Source organism: Castor canadensis, chromosome 19, assembly GCF_047511655.1.
Source record: "Castor canadensis chromosome 19, mCasCan1.hap1v2, whole genome shotgun sequence".
NCBI lineage: Eukaryota > Metazoa > Chordata > Mammalia > Rodentia > Castoridae > Castor > Castor canadensis.
Genome location: NC_133404.1, coordinates 5,244,882 through 5,265,270, shown reverse-complemented (window position 1 = coordinate 5,265,270; position 20,389 = coordinate 5,244,882). Strand labels below are relative to the sequence as shown.

Here is a 20,389-nt window from a genome sequence, read left to right as displayed (position 1 = left end):
GCCAGTAGAACCTCATCACCACTTGTACCAACCGGAAATGTTGCCAGACATTGTCAAATGCCTCTTGCTTCCGATTGAGAGCCAGGAGTTTAAGGAAACCTTTATTAGAAACTATTGAAAGATCTCCCTTCCCCAGTCCCTGCCAGTCATGTCTTCTTGCCAGTATTGCTTTGCTTCACATGTCCATCCCAAATCCGTTACTGGCTTGAGCATTACCTCTCACTCTGAACAAAATTGCAGATTGGTTCTGAGGGTATAAGGGTGTGGGTGTTAGATAGGCAACAACAGATCTGCTATAAGGAAACTAAAATTGCTTGCCTGTGGTGAGGGCCTTTTGAAAATACTATGTTGGAAAAATGTAGGTGATTTGATGATTAGGTCTGCAGAAGTGATCTGCAATGATGATGGTGTGAGTCTAACATTAGAGAAGGACTGAGCTGGTCATTATACTGTTCACTATTGAATCTCTCATACCTAGCACAGATCCCAGGGCGCAGCAGATGTTTAATGAATAATTTTAAATGAATGAATATAGAAAAATGCTGATCAGAATACTCTTATGGATGAAATGGTGTTTTAGAAGCAGCTGATGTAATTATAAATGCAGTTGGGTAAAATAAAGAGTTTTGTGTAGACCACTCCCATTCTTTTCTTCCAAATAAACTATATTGACCTAAATCATGCCTTAAAATAAGAATTAAGTGTCAGTTTGTAATATTGACGCTATTTTACTAGATTTCCCTCCAAAACTACATTTCTATGACATTGATAAGGGCTGTTGAATGACTCACTGATTTTTTTACTTCTATACCTCCATACTGTATACCTCAGATATGAGACGTAAAGGTATAAATTGTCTGGACATACTGGTACATGTCTTAATTCCAGCACTCTGGAGGTGGAGGCAGGAGGAACCCAAGTTCTAGGCCAGCCTAGGCTACAAGTGTAAATTAAAAAGGATTAAAAATGAAAGGAACTTTTTAATAATTATTTAAGGCTTCAAATATTTTTTGCTTGTTAAGAAATTAGTATAACAGAAAAGTCTGATTTTTAAAACATCAGTATACCACTAAGGAAAATAGTACCACACTACTTAACGTCAGGTAGAATTTAATACAGGGCGTTGATTGAGTACCTACCTGTTAGTCTGATTATCAGAACCCCATAGTTCAAAGAGTCTTCAGAGCTGTTGCCTGTCCTTCTTTCTGAGCAGGCACTTGAGCTGGTGGGAATAGCAGCAAACAAGAATGTATATATCCACTACTTGTGCTGGGCCCTACCAAGAAGCATCTCACAAAGGAGAAATGTGATTTGCAGAGTGATTTTTTGGAAGGGAGCATGTCTTTGATGGAAGTTGGGTGGCATTATGGGGAAAAAAAGACATCTTCAGTACAATACTGACCTCTATGTATCCTGAGCATTTGTGGTTTTTCCTCAGTGGTGGTCTCCTTGGAACCATATGCCTGTGTATACCAAGGGTCTACTGCTGTAAAACATTTTAATCACATAACTGCAACTAGATCATAGGTCTTCTGATTCTTAGTCCATTGAAGGGGTTGCAGTGGGAAGAGTTAGAGCAGTGTTGTTGGGATGAAATGTGTGAGGGGAGTTGTTCCTGATCATTCTGCTGCTTGAGTGTTTTCAGTAATTGAGGAGCTCAGTCTCTCAAAGGGAAGTACAGTGCCTTTATTCAAACCATGGCAGAGGTTCAGTTGGGCAGAACTGGTCACCTGATCCACCCTTTCAGGGTAGTCAGGTAGGGATCAGAGAATAAATGTAATTCAGAATTCTCTGGGAGTGGATGGTTTGCACAATTGTGTGGGACCTTTTGTCTGGCTGCTGGAGTAGTTGTTGACTGATGTGTGGTAAGCAGATATGGTCTCAGAAACAGAGAGCGGCTGATTGGTCTGCTATTCAAGTGCCTCTTCATGTGGTCACAGGATCAGCTTAATATGGACATTGTCATTTGATGGTTCAGAAACTCCTTCCCCAGAAAAGATAAAATTCTGAGAAAAGAGAGCATATTAACCAAAAGATATAAAGATAAATTTATAAGTCAAAATATCAATTTATAGTGATGCATATCTGACTCAAGATTTGGAATCTGTTGTCTTAATCAGATATTCTCTCCTGCTGGGGTCTAGCCTGACAGCAAATTAAAAGTCAGAAAGTTGCATTCATGTTATAGTAGTTTGGCCTTCTGCCTTCTTTTACTGTGGGGTACTTCTTTTTTTTTTTTTTTTTTGCTGTACTGGGGCTTGAACTCAGGGTCTCATGCTTGCTAGGCAGGTGCTCTACCACGTGAGCCATGAGCCACTCCACCGGACCTACTGTGGTGTGCTTCTCTCTTAAAAGACTTCAGAGCACTTAGACTCAGGCCACCCTTGCCTGTAAGGGAGAGGCGCTATTTTTGCCCTTCGCTTCTTTTTTTTTTTGGTGCAGTGTTGGGGTTTGAACTCAGAGTGTCACACTTGCTGGGCAGTCGCTCTACCACTTGAGCCACTCCACCATCCTTCCCACTTATTTTCTGGTATTAAGTTGTCAAAAAAGCTTCTGTCATTGTGTCTGGTGGTGCACCCCTATAATCCCAACTACTCAGGAGGATTACAAGTTCAAAGCCAGACTGGGCAGTAGTGAGACCCTGTTTGCAAAAAAAAACCAAAAGGGCATGTCATTACCACTTTCCTTATGAAGGGCAGAACTGGCCAAGATTTCCAGGAGTACTGCTTATTTCATATTTAGTTGCTTGGGTAATACTCAAAATCTTTTAGCTCACTTGAGGTTTTTAGTAGTTTGTGCTACTTAATGTGATTTAGAAATAGCAGCCCTTCTGTTTGATTCCTGTTACACTCTCTTCAAAGGATTAATGTACTGTATTTCCTACTTTCACTGAATACTTTCCATGGGTACATTGACTTGAGTTCCTGTTTTTTCCTCCAGGGTCATCTAGCAGCAGGCACCCAAATCAGGCAACTCCAAAGAAAAGTGGTTTAAAGAATGGCCAAATGAAGAACAAAGATGATGAGTGCTTTGGGGATGACATTGAGGAGATCCCAGATACAGATTTTGACTTTGAAGGGAACCTGGCCCTTTTTGACAAGGCAGCTGTGTTTGAGGAAATTGATACCTATGAGAGGAGAAGTGGCACCCGTTCCCGGGGCATACCAAATGAAAGACCTACCCGGTACCGCCATGATGAGAACATCCTAGAGTCGGAACCCATTGTCTACCGGCGGATCACAGTGCCCCACAATGTGAGCAAGGAGTTCTGCACGGGTAAGTTGCACTAGGTTCCCCATCCCTAAGGCTGCTCTTTTCTTCCTATTGTGCTTGAAACAAAAACACCCAGGTGTTTGAGTCAAAATCTTGCATTAAGAATTAACTTAAGTGGCTTGGTGGTTTGCTCAGTGTTATTTTCTCTTTGGGATTGTGGCCAATTCAGCTTCCTACCACTGAGGAGGGGTAGTTTCTCTACATGTCTGTTTATATCCTGGATCTGGCAGGATCTAGTTGGCTGTTTATTTAGCATTTGTCATGATTAACAAATCATAGAAGCTGGCTGTCTAGCTTCAGATTATCAGATCTGTTTTTACTCTGGCTCTCCTTATACTGCTTGTACATTTCACCAGAAGTTCAACTCTGTTTTATTAGTAATTGCTGGTGCAAAAAACAGTTGAAGACCGATTACTGAAACCACTGGGTAAAATTAGTTTGAAGAAATTACATTTGTTTGCCCCACTTCCTTGTCTCCTGGAAACTCTAGCAGAATGATTAAGACAACAGTAGTGCCTTGGTGGTTTTGTAGAGCACTGTATATGAGAGTCCATTTTTGGTACCTCCATGATTTTTAAATTTCTTTTTTTCTTTTAGCCTTAGAACCTTATCCTGAAACATATGGCCTGTAAAGCAGATAAAAGCAGGTATAGAAGAGGTAGTCCATCTCATCTCTGCTCACCTCTTCCTCCCAAACCATGTATTAACTGGGCTTCATAGAATATGGTTTGCAAACCATTGCTATTGAGTGATCCTAAGAGCTAAAGGGGAACTCATGATCATATAGTAAGTAGAAAAGGAATATTTTCATTTTGGTTTGAAGTTCAGAATAAAGAGAATATAGATCTCGAATACTTGTAATTGTTACAGGGAGAATTATGGAGACAGCTTAATTGCGTTTGAAGATAAATCAAGACATGGCTTTTTTGTAGGCAACAGTAGGGTTCTGTTGTGTTTGGTGAGTATAGAAGCTTGCTTGCATGTGCTTTCCATGTGAAGAATAGGCAAACTGTCAGACTAGGAAAGTCTGTGAAACTGTTCTAAGTTTTCATGAGCAGACTAGTAAACATGCCTCCTTACATGCAGGGCAGTGGGACTGCTGGACTCTTGACTTCTACTGGCTGTGTAAGGGCAAACAGACACTGTTTAAAGTTTTCCAAAGGCAGTTATCTATTAGGTCTTTTTTTTTTTTTTTATTCATATATGCATACAAGGCTTGGGTCATTTCTCCCCCCTGCCCCCACCACCTCCCTTACCACCCACTCCGCCCCCTCCCTCTCCCCCCCACCCCCTCAATACCCAGCAGAAACTATTTTGCCCTTATTTCTAATTTTGTTGTAGAGAGAGTATAAGCAGTAATAGGAAGGAACAAGGGTTTTTGCTGGTTGAGATAAGGATAGCTATACAGGGCATTGACTCACATTGATTTCCTGTGCGTGGGTGTTACCTTCTAGGTTAATTCTTTTTGATCTCACCTTTTCTGTAGTTCCTGGTCCCCTTTTCCTGTTGGCCTCAGTTGCTTTTAAGGTATCTGCTTTAGTTTCTCTGCGTTAAGGGCAACAAATGCTAGCTAATTTTTTAGGTGTCTTACCTATCCTCACCCCTCCCTTGTGTGCTCTCGCTTTTATCATGAGCTCAAAGTCCAATCCCCTTGTTGTGTTTGCCCTTGATCTAGTGTCCGCATATGAGGAAGAACATACGGTTTTTGGTCTTTTGGGCCAGGCTAACCTCACTCAGAATGATGTTCTCCAATTCCATCCATTTACCAGCAAATGATAACATTTCGTTCTTCTTCATGGCTGCATAAAATTCCATGGTGTATAGATACCACATTTTCTTAATCCATTCGTCGGTGGTGGGGCATCTTGGCTGTTTCCATAACTTGGCTATTGTGAAGTGCTGCAATAAACATGGGTGTGCAGGTGCCTCTGGAGTAACCTGTGTCACAGTCTTTTGGGTACATCCCCAAGAGTGGTATTGCTGGATCAAATGGTAGATCAATGTCTAGCTTTTTAAGTAGCCTCCAAATTTTTTTCCAGAGTGGTTGTACTAGTTTACATTCCCACCAACAGTGTAAGAGGGTTCCTTTCTCCCCGCATCCTCACCAACACCTGTTGTTGGTGGTGTTGCTGATGATGGCTATTCTAACAGGGGTGAGGTGGAATCTTAGTGTGGTTTTAATTTGCATTTTCTTTATTGCTAGAGATGGTGAGCATTTTTTCATGTGTTTTTTGGCCATTTGAATTTCTTCTTTTTGAGAAAGTTCTGTTTAGTTCACTTGCCCATTTCTTTATTGGTTCATTAGTTTTGGGAGAATTTAGTTTTTTAAGTTCCCTATATATTCCGGTTATCAGTCCTTTGTCTGATGTATAGCTGGCGAATATTTTCTCCCACTCTGTGGGTGTTCTCTTCAGTTTAGAGACCATTTCTTTTGATGAACAGAAGCTTTTTAGCTTTATGAGGTCCCATTTATCTATGCTAGCTCTTAGTTGCTGTGCTGCTGGGGTTTCGTTGAGAAAGTTCTTACCTATACCTACTAACTCCAGAGTATTTCCTACTCTTTCCTGTATCAACTTTAGAGTTTGTGGTCTGATATTAAGATCCTTGATCCATTTTGAGTTAATATTGGTATAGGGTGATATACATGGATCTAGTTTCAGTTTTTTGCATCTATTAGGTCTTAATCTCATACTCACCAACTGTCTGCCTCTGACTGCATCTGTTTTTACTCCCTTGGTTCTAAAGGAAGCTGTTCCTACTGGTAGCTGTCTGTATCTGTAATCCAGGCAGTGCTGCTGAGGTTGTTAGATTATGCAGCATGCGATTTCCTGGAATTATTTGTACTACTGGAATTATGGTTAGCCTGGGAGTGAAGTGGCTGAAAGGGTAAGAATAACAGTGAGAATCAGGAAGGCTTCTCAGATCTAAAGAGCCTGTGAAAATATTGGCTAAAGTAGACATAAGGAGAGGTGGAAATTTTTCTTATTACACACTCCACCTCACCAACTTGGTCTTCATACTTTTTTTGCTTTCAGTTGACAGAACTAGAAAGTTCTCTTCTCTCATGAAAGTATTTTCCTATAATTGCTGCCAACAAACATACTATGAACCACATGTACTGGTCCTTGACAAGATTTCAGGTATGGTAGCTTGTATTGTGTAGTGACCAGTGACATTCTACTGGGGTAAAACAATGGGAGGACAGAAGCTCAGTACACTTCATGCTATCTGATATTTCTCTTTGTTCTTAACAGTAGTAAGGAGTAGAAATAAAGCCCTTTTTTTATGTTGCTAGAAACAGCGAGCAGCATTTTTCTTGCTGAGCAGCTTTTCCTATTGGTGGTTTTCATTTCTCTGTCTTCAAGGCACAAGCCTCAAGCAGGTTTTTACTGAGCAGCATTTGAATAGTGCAGAGCTGAGGACACTTTTCCAGTTGGATCTACTATCCAAATGTTAGAATGAGAGTAAGACTAAATTATCCAGAATATTTGGAGAAACGATCTAGGGTCATAAAATGTTAGTGTTAGGTTACTTGTTTCCCTGGTATGATTTTCTCATTTTGCAGATGAGGATGTGAGGCCCAGAGAGGCCAGCCTACTTTCCTTCCTCCTTCCCTCCCTCCTTCTTTTCTTCCCTCCCTCCCTTTCCATAGTGGGGTTTGAACTCAGGGCCTCATAACTTGCTAGGCAGACATTCTACTACTTGAGCAATGCCACCAACTCTTTTGTGTTGGGTATTTTGAGATGGGGGTCTCGAGAATATTTGCCCTGGCTGTCTTTGTATTGTGATCCTCTTGATCTCTGCCTCATGAGTAGCTAGGATTACAGGCGTGTGCCACTGGCGCCTGGCCTCTTATTTTCTTAATGTGGATAGGAAAGGAAAGAATACAGCAGAGGAAGGCAAGGGCAGTTACAATAACAAGTAGACTGTAGTCTTGTCTCTTTGGTACTCTCTCAGAAATGGGTTGATTTAGATGAGCAGTTTATGGGAGGAGCCTGGAGAGCTCTCCAGCTGGTCTGTGGATTTGTGTCCTAGAATATGAAACACTATTTTCTTAAGAATCCCTGGAGGAGCAAAAGAAGAACATATTTATTACCTATTTGACAGCTCGATGCTGGTGTTCTACATATTGACTTCATGCTAAGTGGTGTCAACAGTGTATAAACCATCATTCACTAATTGCTCATACTCTTGGCAGTACTCTTTGCCAACTCTGTGTATGTGTGGGAGGGGGGCAGTTTGTAATAGGTTTGTTGACTGGGAAAACACATTCAGGAAGCAACTGAAGTTAGCTCTTTGTTTAACCCAAATCTTTTCTCTCTGGAAAGTCCTTTTGGGTTCTTTGATAGAGCTGCTGTCTCCAACATTCAGAGATACCAGATATTCCTCTGGCTTGGGCCTACCCTGCAAAATAATGGTGTCCAGTAGTCACCTCCTGAATTGATTAGAATCTCTCTGGCCTGTAATTTGAAATTCTTTGGAGACAGATACTGTGCGTGCATATGCATGTGAAAATTTATTTACTTATTTACATTGTTGTACTTGGGGCAATCGTGACATTTACAAAAGTTCTTACAATATATCATAGTTGAATTTACCCCATCCATTATTCTCTTTTATCTCCTCTGCATGTGGAAATTTCTTTTTCTTCTTTCCTTTTTTATTGTGCTGGATTGGGGGTACATTGTGACATTTACAAGAGTGCATGTGAAAATTTAAGTACAAATTTCTAGGTGTTAGTACTGAGAGGTCCCCAGAGAATGCTACTTAGGAGAGTGGTAAGGCTTCAGGGAAGAGTCTTTGCTGAATACTCATAATATTTTAAAAGAAATATTTAAGACTGTTTGGGTCAGTCAAAACACTGCTTATGATGTGTAAGTCACTCCAAGACAAGTATTAAAATGTAATGGGAAGGACTGGAGGGTATGGTTTGATGGAAGAGTGTTTGGCTAGCATGCACAAGGCCCTAGGTTTGATCTTCTAACAGCACTCCCCCCAAAAAAAATTCTTTTAAAGCAATAGGAGATAGAATATGCTCAGAGTCCAGAGAGAGTGTGACAGTAGATGTACCAGGTGTTGGGAGGCAGGCAACTTCAGTGTTTTAATCAACAACCTGACAGTTACTGGACATTGGGTGTTTACTGTGTTCCAAGTACCATTCAAAGCATTCTGTGTGCTTACCTCACAGAATTTTCATGGCATCTCTGTGAGGTTGTACTGTTGTCTTGCCCATTTTGTTATCTGTGTTTTGCTCATGTTAGGTAACCTGTGGTCAGGAATGACTTAAAAGTCACTTGAATTTTTTGTTCCCTAGGTTATAATAAATTTCTCTTTGTTCATCAGCTGTTCTTTTTGTGTAGACTTTTATTTAACCTCTACCATTGGTTTTCCACTGTGTGGCTTTCTTCTGTCCTCATGTAAATAGAAGTGCAGATGGGAGGTCTCCCATCTGTACAATGCTTGGTGCAGACCTTGAACTTCTGCACATCCCATCAACTTTGCCTGAAGGAGGTTCTCTAACCTCCACAGATTAGACTGTCTGTTGAGATTTAGGAAGGATGCAGCAAGACCTGAACTAGACTTACTGTTTACTATCTTGTGAAGGATTCCATCAAAGTTTGAGTGAAGTGCTCAGGTCTGAGCTCCAGCATTGCTTCCCCAGACCCATTTCTGTTGGCCTCTATTCTGAAGGGGAACAGCTGGTGAAACCACAGTTGATTTGTTCCTGCTACCTTGTGTCTCTGCTCTTCTGACCTTGACTAGCGAAGTCTTTTGTCCTCAGTGGATGTCTCTTGCTCTAAGGACAAGTTTGATTCAGTACTCCAGGCTGGCAACTGTCTTCCACAGCTAGCATTCCATTCTGTCTCTTTGCCCTGGCCACTTTCCCCTATCTTGTTACCAAGAGCCTCCGCCTTCTGAGGGCTGGTATTACAGGCATGCACCACTATGTCCAGCTCCAGAAAGCTTCTTGAGGTCTGTTACTGGCTCACGCCTGTAATTCTAGCTACTTGGGAGGAAGCGATCAGGAGGATAGTGGTTAGAAGCCAGCCTGGGCAAATAGCTTGTGAGACTCTATCTCAAAAAAACCCATCACAAAAAAGGGCTGGTGGGGTGGCTTAAGTGGTAGAGTGTCTGCCTGGTAGAGTGGTGCCCTCGTACCACCAAAACAATGACAACAAAAGACCAGGTAGTTAAGAAATCTGTTCTGCTTGTGTTTGCATGTGTTCAGAAGAAGTTAGGAAGAAATGAACTTGGATTTTTGAAGGGACCACTGAAGAGTGTTAGCAGTGGGGTGGGGATGGGAAGGCCTCCAGCAACAGTTGTTGTGCTCCTGAGGAGACTGCTTCTCATTCGGGTGTTACTGCAGTGGTGCTGCTCGTTATTTCACGGCCTCCTTTCGTGGACCCAACCCACATGGGTTCCTATGTTAGTCTTCCCATTGTCCCCACCCCCACCTCATTCCCCCATCCTGTGTTCACATGTTAGAACAAGTGCTACAAAGAGGGTCATCTGTGGCACAGCCATCAGAAGAGAGAGGAAGTAAATTCTAGGATGTTCACTGCACCAGAACCCCTGGACTGATAATCCTGTCCTCCTATTCCAAGGGTCACAGCTTTTCTTGAGCAGAGTTGATGAACCTAAGTTTCTGAAATTGTGTCCCTGCTTGCAGATTCCCTTGATAGCCACTTGCTTGACTTTTGAGAACCTCAGGTATATAGATCCTCTAGTGCCAGGAGTGCAGCATGTAATCAGTCCTTTTAGCTTGGAAACCCTCAGAGTTTCTGGTCATGCAGATGACTGTCGCAGGCCTAAAGGGCTTGGTTGTGGTTTTATTTGCAGTCTCACAAAGTTTTAGATTGTTCAGTTTTAGATTGTTATGACAGGTGTCTTGGCTGGACTCTTGACTCTGGTAATGAACCTCATACTTCCTACATACTTTCCACCAGAAAGTACTCGTGACAACTTGACATCATGTTTTAAGCTAAAACTAAGGACTGGAAGATCTGGAGCCCAGCACCTGTTTTTTGTTTGTTTGTTTTGTTTATTTTGGTTTTTTTTGCAGTAAAGAAACAACCCTGAGTATTTATTTATTTATTTATTTTTAATTTTTATTTTATTCATATGTGCATACAATATTTGGGTCATTTCTCCCCCCTTCCCCCTGCCCCGTCCCTTACCCCTCGCTACCCGGCAGAAACTATTTTGCCCTTATGTCTAATTTTGTTGAAGAGAGAGTATAAGCAATAATAGGAAGGAACAAGGGTTTTTGCTGGTTGAGATGATAGCTGTACAGGGAGTTGGCTCGCATTGATTTCCTGTACATGTGTGTTACCTTCTAGGTTAATTCTTCTTGAACTAACCTTTTCTCTAGTCCCTGGTCCCCTTCTCCTCTTGGCCTCAGTTGCTTTAAAGTATCTGCTTTAGTTTCTCTGCGTTGAGGGCAACAAATGTTATCTAGTTTTTTAGGTGTTTTACCTATCCTCACCCCTCCCTTGTGTGCTCTCGCTTTATCATGTGAACCCTGAGTTTTTGATGAAGCTTTCAGTTGCACATTCTAGAACTGCACTGATCTCTGCTAACATGATTGATTACTTGGCTAATTTCAGTACCATAGGTGCCTAGACAGAGTGAGACAGAAGTTTGTTTAAAAAGTATCCGGAGTAGAGGTGTAACTCAAGTGGTAAACGCCTGCTTTGTAAATGCAAAAGCTGAGTTCAAACCCAGTTCCACCAAAAAAAAAAAAATCACCAGGACTGGAAGTGAAGCATCTGCCTGATAAGCATGAGCCCCTGAGTTCAAACCACAGCCACACAGAAAGTACCCACTATCTTTCTTAAATTCAACCTGTCCAAGCTGAGTTGCTCATGACTACCTACTGACTTCTTTGCTTTCAGTTATTTTTCAGACAGGATCTAGTGCTTTTGCCCAGGGCTGGCCTTGGATGGCGATCCTCGTCCTCCCTTATAACTGGGATTGTAGGCATGAGTCACCATACATGGTCCCCTCCACCCCCATTTCTGTCATTACAATTGCCATTCTTTAAGTATGCAGTTTTGAAACTATGAAACTTTGGGATTACCCTTTCCTCTTCCTTTCCATAAATATACAAGTCTGGAAAAGACTCAGGGCCGTTTTTTCTGATTTAGTAGCAAACAATATAGATTACTTCTCTAGTAGCTCTGGCAGAAAATTTTCTTTTTAACTTAGTAGTGTTCATTCTGGTTCTAGATTTGCTGCTTCTTTCAAAACTCCCTTGAAATTTTCATGACCTTTTAGTTTCTTGTGCTACCCCATAGGTTCTCTGTGTCCCTTGAAATCAATTCTGTGTGGTCTTTCTGTCCTCATTTTCTATCCTCATCCACTTCATTCTATGTATAACAACTTGGCTTTTAAAGCCTTCTAAAGTCTGGCATGGTCTGCTATAAACAGCCTCTGTTACAGCCCCGGGGCTCCAGGCAGGGGTGTTTTCATCTGCATGTATTGTGCCCATTCTGGCCTGTGGAACTTTGTCCATGGTTCCTCCCTTTTTGGTATCCATCTTGTGACTACAGTCCTGCTCATCTTTTAAGACATCACATTGGGAACTTGACACTTCTACCTGCAGTTCCAGGTTCAAAATCCATACTTGGCACTATGCTCAAGATAGTACAGTTTAGGACTGTTGGGTGTTCTTGCTGATGCTTGCATGCGTGTGTATATTTCCAGGTAGATTGTAAGAATCTAGGAACAGCACCTGTTTTTTATTTTCTCTTTCCTAACACTCCCATCCCCACCTCTGGCTTGATTTGTTACTGTGCAAACATTTGTTGACATTGGGAAGCATTTAACTGTGTTGTTTCTTTTTTTTCCTAACTTTTTATATTGAAAAACATTTAGGAGATTCTGACAACTTGCTAGAATAGTGTAATGAGCATTCAGATCCGCCAGTTAGCATTGGGGCATTTGCACATGTGCCACCACCCAGGGCCCTCCACCTTCGCTGCAGACTCAGCTCGGGGCCTTGCATTTAGTGTTCTTCCACTGAGCCAAATCCTCAACCCTGGCACATTTGCTTTATATAAAATAAATATACATATGTACAAACATTTCACACATTTTGAGTCATTTGGGATCTAGTTGTACTCTACATTACATTTCACATATCCTTAGTAGAATACTTAATTGCTGTATACAACCACACTGCAAGACTGCTCTCAGGAAATTTAAAATTAATAACAAAAATACCTGATATATACTGCATATGCAAAACTTTCCAATTATCCCAATAATGTTCTCTCTCTCCCTGTCTTTTGTTTTTGTTTTTGTCTTTGTTTTGTTTTATTTCTGACTATGTAGCCTAGGCTGGTCTCAAACTCATCATCTTCCTGCCTGAGCCCAAGTGCTGGAATTCTAGGCAGGTACTACCATGCCTGGTCTCCGATTATGTTCTTTCTAGTTACATTTTTAATCAGTTATTGCATATGGCAATTGGTTATCACATCCCTTTTATTTCCTTGAATCTAGAACAGTTCCTATAATGTTTGTTGTCTTTTGAGATACTGATATTTCTGAAGGGTTAAGGCCAGTTGATTTACAGAATGTCCTTTAGGGTTTTTTTTGGCAGTCCTGAGGTTTGAACTCACGGCTTCACATGTTGGAGTCAGTTGTCCTACTGCTTAAACCATACCTCCAGTCCTTTTTGCTCCAGTTAGTTTGGAGATAGGATCTTGCTTTTTGACTAGGCTGCCTGGACTGTGATCTTCCTATTTTTATGCTTGCTGCCATTGCTGGGGTGACAGGTTCATGCCACCTGCCCAGCTTTTTCCATTGAACTTGAGTCTCCCAGACTTTTTTCCCCACCCTGGGCTGGCTGCAACTGTAGTCCTCCAATCTCATCTTCCCTCATAGCTTGGGATGACAGGTACATGCCACCACACCCAGCATTGGTTGAGCTGGGGATCTTGTGAAGTTTTTGTTTGGACTGGCTTCCAATCACAATCCTATTTTAGCTTCCCATTTAGCTAGGATTACAGGTGAGCCACCAGTGTGCAGCTTCTTAGTTTTGATTTTTTTATTTGATTCATGTTAAACATGTTCTCTGGTATTATATATTTAGGCTGTTTTTCACAAATCCTCCTTTCACAGATACATTTGTCACCAAATTGCATCTGTGGTAGCATACGGTAGCTCTGGGGGACTGCCTGTAAAGTGCTTTCTGAAGGAACCAAGTTGCTGGTGGTTTTGTATCCCAAAAGGAACCATTGTGATACCACCAGCACCTCATTTTGTGATTGCTCCAGAATGGACTCAGAATTCACAGATTCAGAGAAATTTTGTGCCTGTTAGTGAGCTCTGCTCCTCTTGTTGCTGAGACATGGTACACACACACCCTTTCCTATCCAAGTCCATATCCAAGTGAGGATTGGGTTAGATCTGAGATGTGCTTTGCTATGGTAAGTCTTGTTACACAGCTGCCAGGCCAGGCAGATTTGGAGGAGAGAGAGAGAGCTTGGTTGAGATCCTGTACTGCAGGGGTGGGTGCCACACACCTGCATGTTTGCTGAAAGGGAAGGAAAGGCCTGAAACGGCACGGACTGGAGTGAGCAGTACAGAAGTGATGACATGGCAAGGTGCAGGCTGCAGCAGGCACATGAATTGCTGAGCTGCTGGGTCCATGGCCCCAAGAGGCAGCCCAGCACTGTGCTGTGGGAATGATCTGTGCAGGGAGGAGCCGTCTTTCCTGGTCTGTCTGTGTATATCAAGTTGTTTTCCTTGATACCCTGAGGTTAACTGGCCCAAGGAATGTTTGTGTGTCATGAACTGGTTACAGTTATATCTCCCTTTCTTGTTTCACCACAGCTGTAAAACACATATTAATATTCAAAGAAAGCCAAACAACTGATTTTACTGCCTGGATTCCTAAACAATAAAGATCCACCTTCCAACCCCAGCATAATTAGGCTTGGCTCATGTTCAGGCTTTGGCAGTGTTACTGTTTGCAGTTTACACGCTATGTTCTAGGTTCTCTTCCTTTGGAGTTTATTTTATTCTCTCTGCTGTTTCTGACTAGTTGGACTTTGTATGTACATATTTAAAAGAAACATTTTGTGGTACTTTTGTGTTCCTTTCCAAGAAGCAGTCAGAGCAGGACACAGTGACAGTCCTAGACCCTTGATTGCCAGGCTGTGAGGATTCAAGCCTTACCTTGCCCTGGGTTTTAGAAATTTACCAGTTCATCAGCAGTGTCCCTTTCCTGCAGCAGAGACCAGTGGGGAGATGGTAGAAGACTCAGTTTCCAGCTGCAGCATCTAGCCAGCCAGGATGGAGTGAGCACTCCTCTCCTGTATCGCCCTTAGGGGCTACATGTACACACAGCACTAGAGCCAGACCCAGAAAGTAAGTTTGATTTGTAAGGTTGTAGGCCCAAGACTTGCTATTTTGACCCATTTCAAATCCAGAAGGAAGAATTCAGATAAATAGGTGAAGGTATGCTGAGACTTGGGTAAAAACTCTACCTTGCATGACTTTTCAGGTTAAAGAGGATGTTTGAAGTAGGCAGGTGCATGACTTGTCTGACAGGTTTGGAGTTATTGGCTTAGGACTCTTGAGGATTCAGTTGGCTTTTCACACTGCTATCAAGTTATCCTAATTAGTTTTGATAATACGTGCGTGTCTGAAGCAGACCATAAAAATGACTGTTTTAATCAGCTGTTGGCATGCAAGGCCGGGCTGCAGCCTCTAGCATTGGCACCTGGCAGGCCAGTGACTGACATTTCAGAAAGAGGCAGGAGGAGAGGCTCAGCCCTGCTAATGACACTGTCTGCTGCCTCTGTCAAAACAAAAAGGACTTGGGCAGGTAGAAACACCCAGTTAACCAGCTGGATAGTATTTGTTTTGATATATTAGTTAGGCATTTTTTATTATCATTACATTAAGTTGTTATTATTCTACCTTCCTTTGAGAAGACACTAACCTGGATGCTGTACAATCAGTCTTTTACTTGGTTTCCTATTGCTAAAACATATAGCCATAGCCTCAGTCTGTTGTGGTTCTAGGAATCTATACAGGCAGGACTGGACACCTTGTAAAAGTCAAGAGATTTCTCCAGAAATGACCAATAAGGGAGGCAAGTTTTTCTGTACAGGGCCCTGAAACAATGGAATGATGATGAATTTACTGAAAACTTCCACCTTAAGAGTTACTTAGGCCAGATCAGAAATAACAAGGGGTTTGCATCATTTATATATCTTGAGTACTCACCTGTGTCAATAAGTTTGGCTGGAACAAGTTTAAGAAGGTGAGGATTAAATAAGTAAAAGGATTCTTTTCCTACTGTGAGGAGTTTACAGTCCAGTGTGGTTGAGGACACACAGGATCTAAAAAGTATGACAAAACTAGTTGCATGCATTCCCACGATGACTTGGTAATATTAGAACCTGTGTTTGTTGTTTCCCCAGTTAGTGACTAAATGAGGTTCTTTGGCAATGGGTTTGCTCCCCTGGACCATCCCAGAAGTTTTGGTATTTGTAAGATGCCATTGGCCTCTCAGAGGGAGGAAGACCTAGGTTAAAGCAAGAGTTGTCTTCTGCAGATGACAAGATTTGCATTTTCTAAGCCCCAAAATGTCAGTGGTATGCTGAAAGTGATGCATACAATGAGACTTCTTCAAGTATAACAGCTGCTGTAGGCTTTGGCTTTGAGTCCCTGAACCAAGTCCTTTTTTTTTTTTTTTTTTTTTTTTGCCACGTCAGAAGGGTCATGTTTGAGGGAGGCACATGTCACAAAGGCTTGAACAACCAAAAAAAAGATGGAGCCAAGGACTTTCATGGTGTACTTTCAGTGATTGATTCTCCTCCTCAACCTTTGATAGGGTTGTCTTTGTCATGAATAAAAAATGTTCTCTTATGTAGCTTAAAGCAAACTATAGGTTACTTTCCCTGCGTTCCTTCCCAGTGGTTGTGTTATACTCACCCCAAGTGGGGAGAAAATGACAAATTATTTGAGAAAACAGTTGCTATGAATCTCTTAAGCAAAGAGGAAGGGGCTACGCAGAAGAGAGAAGCAAGAAGAGGGCCTTGAAATTGACAAGAACAGCAGGCCCAGAGGGTCACAGGGTTAGCTATTGTCTGTTCCTCATCAATGTTGGGAAAATGAGGGTCCTTGTGAGGAAAATTCCGCTGCCCAGGACAGCTTTTGCCTCACTTTGGGAAAAGCCATTACGTGCTGTGTGCAGGCCTTATTTTTGGTAGTACTAAATACATCATGGTAAACTTGCCCTTCATGTTCTAAAAAACTAAACTGCAAAGGGAGGGTGAGTCTGACCCTGGTCTGTGATGATCTGGAACAAGTTGTGACTTAGTCCATCATCTGCTGTCTGAGCTCTGGACTCTGAAGAGCACACCTCAGTCCCAGACAAGGAAGAAAATGATCCAGGTGACACTTGGTCTTAAAAGGTTGGCACTTGCAGAATTTCGGATAAAGTACACCCATTTTTTTTAGACCTGACTTCCCATTCTCACTTTCCCTTGCTCTCTTTACCTCTTTTTGAACCATAGATTCTGGCCTGGTGGTCCCAAGTGTTTCTTATGAGCTGCATAAAAAGCTGTTGTCTGTGGCTGAGAAACACGGGCTGACCCTAGAGCGGAGACTGGAGATGACAGGTGTGTGTGCCAGTCAGATGGCACTGACCCTCCTTGGAGGACCCAACAGGTAAGTACCCTAGACTGGCAGCTCTGCCTCAATACTACAGCACCTCTCACACACACACTGAAGAGTTCACTAGACAGTCGCTGCTCGTCTCGTAAGAGCTTTTCTTTGAAGTCACTTCTCTGTATGCTGTCAGGTTTCTTTGTATGTCCTCCTTTTACCCATCTCCTAGAAATCCTCCTCTTATTCTTCCTTCTTTCCTGATAGCAGCTGTCTGGCTTTGAGACTCCTGCTGTCAAAGGCCTGCCTCCTGTAGGAGCCTTTGAAGACCTGGCCTTTGACACTCATTATTCACATTAAGTATCTGGCATGCAAATCAGTCCTGCACGCCATATCTGAGAACCACCCTGATAGACATGCAGGGTTGCCGGGGCTTGGCACCTTCCCACCTGCCCTTGGGTTCATATATCAGAAGCAGTGCTTTATCTTATTGGTGGATATTTACTGGTAGATACCATGTGCCATTGGTACTTGAGCTCCACACTGGGGATACCAAGAATAAAACACTGCTCGTGTCCTTCCATAGACTCCAGGAAGTACAGTGCTGTGATGGAGGAAACAGAAAATTCTCCAGCTGTTTGGGGGAAGGCATCTCCTGATTCTGAAGCAGTGTTGACTAAAGGAGGCCAGTCTAGGCTGGATGTGAGATTTCTCCCACTGGCCCCCCCACTCCCTAGCCTGTAGAGTTAGAGGGTGGTCTTTCCTCCTTTGCCCCTTGCTTGTGCCAGCTCCCATGCAGGAAGATCAGAGAAGACTCCTCAGGGAAGGAGCCAGCCCTGGCTACTGTCTGCCAAGCCTCCTCCCAGAGCACCCACTGGGGCAGTTCCTAGAATGAGCTCCTCACAGTTTTTGAGACCATTAAATAGCTTTCCAGAAGCATTAGTTTGTGGGCAGGAGCTGAATGTCATCAAGTCACATTCCTCTCTAGCTAGTTTCTTGGGACTGACACTCCTCTTGCCTGTCTTCTCCCAGCTGGGCTCTCAGAAGCACCATTTCTATCTGTAGCAGTTGGTTGTCTGTCTTTGGGAATTAGACCCACAGTTAGTAATCTTGAAGTTCAGCATATGTAAGTGCCGTGCAGCTTTTTACTGGACTTTCATAACAATAATTTCACCTTAAAGGGAAATGTTTCAAGATGAGCAAGCAGTGGCTCAGAACTGACAGACTGTCAGATAAGAGGGGAGCCAGGTCTCCACTCCACAGAGGTGTTGCGGTGTGTGTTCAAGCTGTGCCTTCTTGATGGTGAGGGGTGAGGTCAACAGCACATTGAGGGGAACAGACTTGGCGAATCCAGTGCCTTAATTCTGCAGCATCTGTCTGACGGGAAATGTACTCATCCGTTTCCTCTAGATGCACAGAATGGTTTGGCATCTATGTAGAATACATTGATAAACTGCCCAAATACATTTGGGAAGGGAGGATATTTTAAAGCTCCTGGCAACAAGTTATCTTCTTCCTTTTGGGAGATGGTGTTTGTCATGTTCACCCCTAAGCAGAGACCTGCAGCCTTGCAGTCCATCTCCCCCTATCTTCCTACCCTGTGAGCCAGCTGAGCTGCCTGAGTTGGGCCCAGCTCCAGGGCTAATCTTTCAAATCTCCTTACTAGTGGCTTCTCTGAGACCAAAAACATCTTAGCTTTGACTAGCAGAAAACCAGAAGTGACTCTTCCATCCAACACTGTTGTCTCCTCAGTGGTTGGTGTCAGTTGGGGACTTTCAGTGTGTCAGGCCCTGCTGAGTGCTGTGCGTCCATTGATCCACATAGTGTCCTTGGAACCAGGAACACTGCAGCATTGCTCTTAATGAGAGCACCAGTGGCTCAGCACAGAGAATTTGGATTGGCAACTGAGCAAGGCAGTTTAGAAGTACCCTAAGCTGGTACTTGCTGTGAGTTTATAGGAGTTGAGAAAAAAAAAAAAACCCACAAAACTGTCATAAGCTAGAGTGACCCCAGAAGAGGTAAACCTTCATCTGGAGCCCAAAGAAAAGGTGGTTAAGGGGGCTAGGAGTGTGGTTCAAGAGGTAGAGTACCTGCCTAAGCAAGCACAAGGCCCTGAGTTCAAGCCCTCCTACTGCCGAGAGAGAGAGAGAGAGAGAGAGAGAGAGATGGTGTCGTCTTGGAGTTTGAAAAGTGAGTGGCGGCCACAGGCCTATAATCTTAGCCACTTGGAAGGCAGAGGCAGGAGGATCGAGATCCAAGGCTAGCCTGGGCAAAGTTAGTGAGTGCCTGTCTCGAAAATAATATCTAAGAGGGTCAGAGATGTGGCTCAAGTAATAGTGCTTGCCTCACATGTGTGAGGCCCTGAGTTCAATCCCTTGTACCCCTCAAAACCCCCTTATCCCCCACCCCCCACTTTCCAGGCAGGAGACAGTTTGAGCATAGGCAAGAAAGAGCCTTACCAGTGCAGAGGAGACCTGCCTTGCTGGAGCAGAGTAATATTTTGGGGGAAGAAGTGCAGAAGAAGGATGCAGAGAGGGAACAGCCTCTGTTAAGCAAGAGTTTGGACCTAACAGGTCCAAGGAGAAACCATTAAGGGCTCTCAGATCAGATAACAGTGTTCTGGCAATAGGGTTCTATGCATTGAGATCTAGGTGAGGACCCAGCAATGAAGTGACTGACCTTGGGATGTAGGGCAGTAGGAATGCCATCCTGTAGACCTGCCTGGTTTGCAGTGGATTTTGGCCCCTCTAGAGCCTAGGACTTGGTGAGCAATAAGAGAAAGAGACACCTACTTCTCTGACAGGGATCACAAGGGACTGCCCAATCTGTAGCCAGTTTGCTTTCTGTTCTAGGTTGAACCCTAAGAATGTCCACCAGAGGCCTACAGTGGCCCTGCTATGTGGGCCCCATGTGAAGGGGGCTCAGGGAATCAGCTGTGGAAGGCACCTTGCCAACCATGATGTGCAGGTCATCCTCTTTCTGCCCAACTTCGTCAAGATGCTGGAGTCCATCACCAACGAGCTGTCTCTTTTCAGTAAGACTCAAGGCCAGCAAGTGTCTAGTCTCAAAGGTGAGTACCAGGGCTGGAGGTATGGCTTAATGATAGAAGTTTACCTAACATTTAGGAGGCCCTGGGTTCTATCCCCAGCACCACAAAAACCAAAAAAACAAAACACTACTCCAGGGCTGGGCCTAAGGCCTCCTGCTTCCTTGGTAGTTTGATGGTCTAGTGGTGTCATCCAGTGGTGACAGGTGGAAAGGCACCACATGCTTACAAAAGAGTGCTCTGCCTTTAAGGAGCCTTGGAACTGCCTATGGGAAATAGCCCTGGTATCTTCTTTTCTACTTCCTAATTCTTTCCCACCACTCGGAGGAGAGCTGGTATTTCATAAACTGTGGAACTGTTCCCAGCTCTGGGATAGATAGGGCAACAGATTTTTTTTAAAATCCATTTTTTCCATGGAGCTCATATTCTGATTAGGAGAGCTGA

General features: G+C 43.1%; 1 protein-coding gene across 1 annotated transcript in view; it reads left to right on the top strand.

Moving 5' to 3' along the window:
• Edc3 (enhancer of mRNA decapping 3) overlaps nt 1-20,389 on the top strand; it is a 41,483-nt gene that overhangs the window by 17,699 nt on the left and 3,395 nt on the right. The window contains exons 4-6 of the mRNA XM_020165647.2: nt 2,941-3,276; nt 16,809-16,962; nt 19,752-19,969. Coding sequence (XP_020021236.1) covers nt 2,941-3,276; nt 16,809-16,962; nt 19,752-19,969 — 708 coding nt within the window. The remainder of the gene's footprint in view (nt 1-2,940; nt 3,277-16,808; nt 16,963-19,751; nt 19,970-20,389) is intronic.